This window comes from Leuciscus leuciscus (genome assembly GCF_965113295.1).
Source record: "Leuciscus leuciscus genome assembly, chromosome: 9".
In the NCBI taxonomy this organism is placed as follows: Eukaryota; Metazoa; Chordata; class Actinopteri; order Cypriniformes; family Leuciscidae; genus Leuciscus; species Leuciscus leuciscus.
In genome coordinates, this window is record NC_138733.1 from 4,641,028 (window position 1) to 4,648,527 (window position 7,500).

Genomic DNA, 7,500 nt, shown 5'->3' on the forward strand with positions numbered 1-7,500 from the left:
ATTCTAATATGATGATTTATTATGAGTGTTGGAAACAGTTCTAATATATTTGATGAATAAAAGGTTAAAAAGAGCTGCATTTATTCAAAATAAAAAAAATATTTTCTAATAATATAAATCTTCTTTTCTATCACTTTTTATCAATGTAACACGTCCTTGCTGAATAAAAGTATTGATTTATTTCAAAAAAAGAAAGAAAAAAAATTACTGACCAGTCGTGTATATTGTTGTTACAAAAGATTTCTATTTTTAAAACATTTGCTTCTTTTTTTATTTTTATTTTTTTTTTATTCATCAAAGTATCCTAAAAAAGTATCACAGGTTATGAAAAAATATTAAGCGGCAGAACTGTTTCCAACTTTGATAATGAATCATCATATTAGAATGATTTCTAAAGGATCATGTGATAGACTGGAGTAATGATCCTGAAAATTCAGCTTTGCATCACAGAAATAAATGATAATTTAAAGTATAATAAATTGAAAACCAATTATTTTAAATTGTAATAATATATCACAATATTACATTTTTTTCTGTATTTTTGATCAAATAAATGCAGGCTTGATGAGCAGAAGAAACTTCTTTCAAAAACATTAAAAATAGTAACGTGTCCAAACTTTTGGCCTGTACTGTATACAGTATATATATATATGTTATTTTAAACTGTAATAATATTTAGCAGTTTTTACTGTATTTTTCCTCAAATAAATGCAGCCTTGGTGAGCAGAAAAGATTGCTTTAAGAAAAATTGTACCGAGACCAAACTTAAAAATATATGACAATGGAGGATGTATATTTTGGCCCCGGAGTGTGTTAGTGTGTGGTGTTAGTGTGTGTGGTTACGTTTGCTCTGGAGAACGGCTCTGCTGGTGTTGAAGCCGCGGCTGTTTCTGGCGGAGCAGTTAAACTCCCTCTGCAGGTCATCAGAGGAAAAATCCATCACATGCAGGACTCGTTCTTTTACCTCATCGCCGTAATAATACGAATCAAGCCTACACACACACACACACACCAGTCAATAAAGCACAGAACAATATATATCATAATTTTAATTAGATTTAATTTGAGTAATTTTGTTGCTTTTTTGTCATTTTTATTATTATAACATTTCTCAGAAACACTGTTGATATTTGAAATCATCACAAACAAACACGCCACTCCCTTCATTGCTCCTCGCAATGCAAGTGGATGTCTCTTTATCATAGCAGAAGCAAAGCAAAAGAATAGGCTTGTTCAACTTGAACCAGCGCTGCACAGACCGATCAGTGAATGACATCAAAGTACCGCGAGAGCGAATAGAAAGTAGACGCTCCTTATGCTTTTGACCGATCGGTCTGTGCAGCGCTGGTTCAAGTCGAACAAGCCGAATGCTTCGTGAAAATTACTGGAAATGACAAGGAAGAACACCCCTTACTGCTGACTGGCTCACTCTCTCTCCTCCTCCATCATGAGTGGACACGCCCCCTACTGCTGACTGGCTCACTCTCTCTCCTCCTCCATCATGAGTGGACACGCCCCCTACTGCTGACTGGCTCACTCTCTCTCCTCCTCCATCATAAGTGGACACGCCCCCTACTGATGATTGGGTCTCACTCTCTCTACTCCCCATCATAAGTAGACACACCCCCTACTGCTGATTGGCTCACTCTTTCCACCCCCATCATGACTGGACACACCCCCTACTGCTGATTGGGTCTCACTCTCTCTCCTCCCCATCATAAGTAGACACACCCCCTACTGCTGATTGGCTCACTCTCTCCTCCCCATCATGAGTGGACACGCCCCCTACTGCTGACTGGCTCACTCTCTCCTCCCCATCATAAGTAGACACACCCCCTACTGCTGATTGGCTCACTCTCTCCTCCCCATCATGAGTGGACACACCCCCTACTGCTGATTGGGTCTCACTCTCTCTCCTCCCCATCATAAGTAGACACACCCCCTACTGCTGATTGGCTCACTCTCTCCTCCCCATCATGAGTGGACACACCCCCTACTGCTGATTGGGTCTCACTCTCTCTCCTCCCCATCATAAGTAGACACACCCCCTACTGCTGATTGGCTCACTCTCTCCTCCCCATCATGAGTGGACACACCCCCTACTGCTGATTGGCTCACTCTCTCCTCCCCATCATAAGTAGACACACCCCCTACTGCTGATTGGCTCACTCTCTCCTCCCCATCATGAGTGGACACACCCCCTACTGCTGATTGGGTCTCACTCTCTCTCCTCCCCATCATAAGTAGACACACCCCCTACTGCTGATTGGCTCACTCTCTCCTCCCCATCATGAGTGGACACGCCCCCTTACTGCTGATTGGCTACAAGTGTGTTGCGCTGCTCGGTCCGATCCACTTTCAACAGCGTTTCTCAGAACGTTTTTTTCAGGTAAAGTAATTCGTTTTTTTATGGTTTTAGTAAACTGTAATATCTCTGGTCACACACTCCTGCGTGGCCTCAGGGGAGCTGAATCGCGGGTCGCCGAGTTGCTCCACAGTTTTGTTATCGATGGTCCACCAGATCTCCTGCTTCTCTGTGTACAGGTGAGGCAGAATCACCCGACAGGACAGCGTCGCTTTATCTCCTGAAATGACAACACAACATTTAATAACTAATATCACTGATGTATATCCCAGAAAACATGACAAAAGTAGAGAAAGGAGAAGACGCTCACCCAGAGTCACTGTGTAGATCTGATCGCTCGCCGGATTCAGGATTTTGGGAACTTTACTGCCGATGTCGGGAACTACAAGAGAGAAAGTACGTACAGAAATCAGTATAATATGATGATTTGATGCTCAAGAAACATTTATGATTATTATCAGTGTTGAAAAGTTCATATTTTTGTCGAAAGTAACTGATACATTTTATTTTTCAGGATTCTTCGATGAATATAAAGTTCCAAAAAATAGCATTTATTTAGAATAGAATATTATTAATGTCTTTACTGTCACTTTTGATCAATTTAATGCTTCCTTGATTAATAAAAGTATTAATTACTTTTAAAAACACACACACATATACCGACCCCAAACTCTTGAACGGGAGTGTATTTTATTTCAGCAAGTTCCACAAAGGCAACATTTCTAATTTAAGGTCGTTTAGTTTAAGTCGAACTACTAAAATTACTAAAACTGAAATTTAAAATTATTAAAATTAAACGGACAATAAAAAAATAAAAAATACTAAAACTTATTTTTTAAATGAAAAACGAAAATATAAAATGAACACTAATTCAATAAATACGATAACGGTACATTAACGATGCTAAAATAACACTGGCTGGCAAAAACGCTTGTAAATCCCTGATATAGATGTTTATTTAGTGATAATGACTGCCTCACTTTATCTCCTTCTACACATAACACGTTGTGTTTTAGATGTTTTGCACCACAGATATGAAGTTAGAGTTGATCTGATCACTCGCAGGACTCAGAATGACCTTGAGATGAGATGAGAAGGTCTTACCAACAGCTGTGACGTTGATGGCGCGTGTGAACTGGAGAGTGCGTCCGTTCATCTGATATGAGACCACACACGTGTAAAGGCCAGCGTACATGACATACATCCGGTAGATCACCAGATCATCTCCTTTCACCTTTCTGTCTCCACTGAACAGATCAGACATGCATAACTGCAGAGAGAGGGCAAAGGTCATGTATGAAAGCAGATGACAATACAATACTTGATTCTGATTGGTTGATAGTGGCATTCTGTGGTCAAATGTCTGCGTCTAATGAAGCTAAACTGTGTATTTGACCTACGCTGGTCTAGTTTCATGTTTCTCAAATCACTCCACAGTCTTCTCGCATAACAAAATTAATAAATGCATGGACATTATATATATTTTTTTAAATTGTTAACCCATTCCTCTTCCATGGGGCGCATTGGAAACGAATGTGAGATGAGTTTCCTCTAGTGGAAGCGTTTGGTACTGCAGCCGAACAACATCTCACTGAAAGCTCATTTACTGAGATATCAACCTCAAATTTGGAAAATAGCTTGTTTAGATTTATAGCTTTGATTTTCTCACAGTTTTAGAGTAAAACATTTTTTTGAAAATATAATTTCATATACAAATTTAAAATAGTAACAATAAAGGTAAAAATCTGTTACTTTTTTTAAGTTCACTTTTTACAACTTTTTTCACTCCAGCAATAATCTGTCATGTGTCGTCTTTGAAAAGAGATCAAACTGAAGTCTGTCGCTCTGAAGCGTTCAAGATTTATGACAGTTTAAGTTGGAAATGTAATTTTTAGGTCTATGCTCAAAAAGTGATTATAATTACAGTGTAAATATAATTTATTACCATAAAATCCCGTAAAAATACTAAATATTAAATAAAAAACATGATCAAACTAAAATATAGTTCATTAATTTCATTGAAATAAAAAAATATATTTCTGTAATTTGTGACCGACACGCGAAGAGCGGTTTGTAGTTCCGCTATTTTAGTATTATTGAAATGTTTTGATTTAAATTTTAATCTTAAAGTTTTTTTTTTATTTTGTTGTGATTTTTAAAATTTTAAATATGTATTCAGTTTTTACTCCTTTTTATTTCAGTTTTAGTTATTTTAGAACATTTAGTTAAACTAAAGGAAATTGAGAAATACTTCCTCTGCAACTAGCTGAAATAAAGCAAGTTTAAGCTTATTTTAGATGTTTATTTTATTTCAAGTAACAGTTTTAGTTAACTAACCCTTGAAGATGAACAATTCGCTTCACATTGTGTTTCTGATCATCCTTTAGATCAGGTCTTCCCAAACTGAGGTTTGAGTAAAGAAATAATACTAAAAACATGTTAATTAAAATCATTATTTAAATGATCAGTGTTGGCATCCTTAACAACCCCCCCCCCCCCATTTCTTTTTTAAAATGCAACTAAAATGTTTGCAAAATAAAACAAATTTTATTACAAAGGCATCATTTCTGTTTTTCATTCATTTTAAATACTAAAATAAAATAAAAAACTAAATAGACATTTAAAACAACAAAAACACAACAACACTGTTAAAATAAAAAATTAATTCAAAATATTAATAAAAACAATACTACTAGTATATTAATGATGGTAAAATAACACTGCGGCTGACTAAAAGTTTGTGAATCCCTGATATAGATGATTATTTAGTTATAATAATCACTTTAGGCCTTATTCGTCATAAATCTCCTCATAAATTGCCACAAAAATGCTGGATTTCATTTCCTAAAGGTACCGCATTTGTTACTGCAAAAAGCAACAACTTTCTGTGTTTGACACGTATTGCACCAAGGAAATGCAGTTTAAACACTTGTCCATTTGATTGAAATGACCTTTAACTAGCGAGAAATATAGATTCCTAGTTTGTATTTGCTCACGCCTGCAGTGTTGTTTTTATTTGCTGCATTTTCGGGGTCAGTGGTTTAATTTGCTCATGAAAACCCTTGTTGAACTAACTCTTTTCTCTCCTCTGCTTGATGCATTTCCATCGAAGTCTAAACGCACCTGAGATCATGATAATGTCTACTTTCCAAACTCACGTTTAAAAAACATGTACACTCACCTAAAGGATTATTAGGAACACCTGTTCAATTTCTCATTAATGAAATTATCTAATCAACCAATCACATGGCAGTTGCTTCAATGCATTTAGGGGTGTGGTCCTGGTCAAGACAATCTCCTGAACTCCAAACTGAATGTCAGAATGGGAAAGAAAGGTGATTTAAGCAATTTTGAGCGTGGCATGGTTGTTGGTGCCAGACGGGCCGGTCTGAGTATTTCACAATCTGCTCAGTTACTGGGATTTTCACGCACAACCATTTCTAGGGTTTACAAAGAATGGTGTGAAAAGGGAAAAACATCCAGTATGCGGCAGTCCTGTGGGCGAAAATGCCTTGTTGATGCTAGAGGTCAGAGGAGAATGGGCCGACTGATTCAAGCTGATAGAAGAGCAACTTTGACTGAAATAACCACTCGTTACAACCGAGGTATGCAGCAAAGCATTTGTGAAGCCACAACACGCACAACCTTGAGGCGGATGGGCTACAACAGTAGAAGACCCCACCGGGTACCACTCATCTCCACTACAAATAGGAAAAAGAGGCTACAATTTGCACGAGCTCACAAAAATTGGACAGTTGAAGACTGGAAAAATGTTGCCTGGTCTGATGAGTCTCGATTTCTGTTGAGACATTCAGATGGTAGAGTCAGAATTTGGCGTAAACAGAATGAGAACATGGATCCATCATGCCTTGTTACCACTGTGCAGGCTGGTGGTGGTGGTGTAATGGTGTGGGGGATGTTTTCTTGGCACACTTTAGGCCCCTTAGTGCTAATTGGGCATCGTTTAAATGCTACGGCCTACCTGAGCATTGTTTCTGACCATGTCCATCCCTTTATGACCACCATGTACCCATCCTCTGATGGCTACTTCCAGCAGGATAATGCACCATGTCACAAAGCTCGAATAATTTCAAATTGGTTTCTTGAACATGACAATGAGTTCACTGTACTAAAATGGCCCCCACAGTCACCAGATCTCAACCCAATAGAGCATCTTTGGGATGTGGTGGAACGGGAGCTTCGTGCCCTGGATGTGCATCCCACAAATCTCCATCAACTGCAAGATGCTATCCTATCAATATGGGCCAACATTTCTAAAGAATGCTTTCAGCACCTTGTTGAATCAATGCCACGTAGAATTAAGGCAGTTCTGAAGGCGAAAGGGGGTCAAACACAGTATTAGTATGGTGTTCCTAATAATCCTTTAGGTGAGTGTATATATATACATTTTAAAACATATATACAATTTAATCCTAAAATGACTATTGTTTTGCATTAATAAGTGCAGTTACTTATAATATTACATGCTTGTTTACTGGAAATTTGGCAGTAAAGCACTGAGTTTGAATTGAGATGCAGATAAAATTAACTTGTATTAACAAAAGTAACATGCAAAAAACGAATTTTATAGGGAAAATGAAAAAATATTCTACTCTTATTAAATATACAATTATTGTTCTATATTATCATAATGAACTGACCGACAGCTTCAGTGATTATAAAAGGAGCGCTATTTACTTGATTTCTGTGTAATTCAGTCACAATTTGAAGAAATTGTTTTTCATTTCATGAGACTTTGTGACTTTTTTTCCATTAATTAGAGAGTGGAAATGACTAATAAGTCAATTAGTGTTCCTCTGCCGCCACCTACTGGTTATAGTGTTTTTTTTATTTTATTATGAAAGTGTTTGTTTGCCACTAAGTGTCAGGTTTCCTACGTCCTTAAACTTTGTTTTTACAAATCATCACATTAAAAATAACATTAAAGGTGCAGTATGTAAGAATGACAACTAGTGGTCGAAATAGGTACTGCAGTCAAATAAAAAATTGGAGATCGTCGTTTCTCCCGCCTCCTCGGACTCAACGTCGCTAACACGTGTTGCCAGTTTGAGCAGCAACAGGAACGAGCGCAATGGACAATGAAATGCAATATATGCAAACATATTATGATATTT

At 37.3% G+C, this 7,500-nt stretch overlaps 1 protein-coding gene across 3 annotated transcripts in view; it reads right to left on the reverse strand.

The window, feature by feature from the left end:
- il1rap (interleukin 1 receptor accessory protein) overlaps positions 1 to 7,500 on the reverse strand; it is a 32,319-nt gene that overhangs the window by 5,936 nt on the left and 18,883 nt on the right. For all 3 annotated transcript variants that reach the window (XM_082180027.1, XM_082180026.1, XM_082180028.1), the window contains exons 7-10: positions 3,470 to 3,635; positions 2,676 to 2,747; positions 2,447 to 2,585; positions 844 to 992 (exon numbers count right to left, since the gene is read on the reverse strand). In XM_082180027.1, the coding sequence (XP_082036153.1) occupies positions 844 to 992; positions 2,447 to 2,585; positions 2,676 to 2,747; positions 3,470 to 3,635 (526 nt within the window). The remainder of the gene's footprint in view (positions 1 to 843; positions 993 to 2,446; positions 2,586 to 2,675; positions 2,748 to 3,469; positions 3,636 to 7,500) is intronic.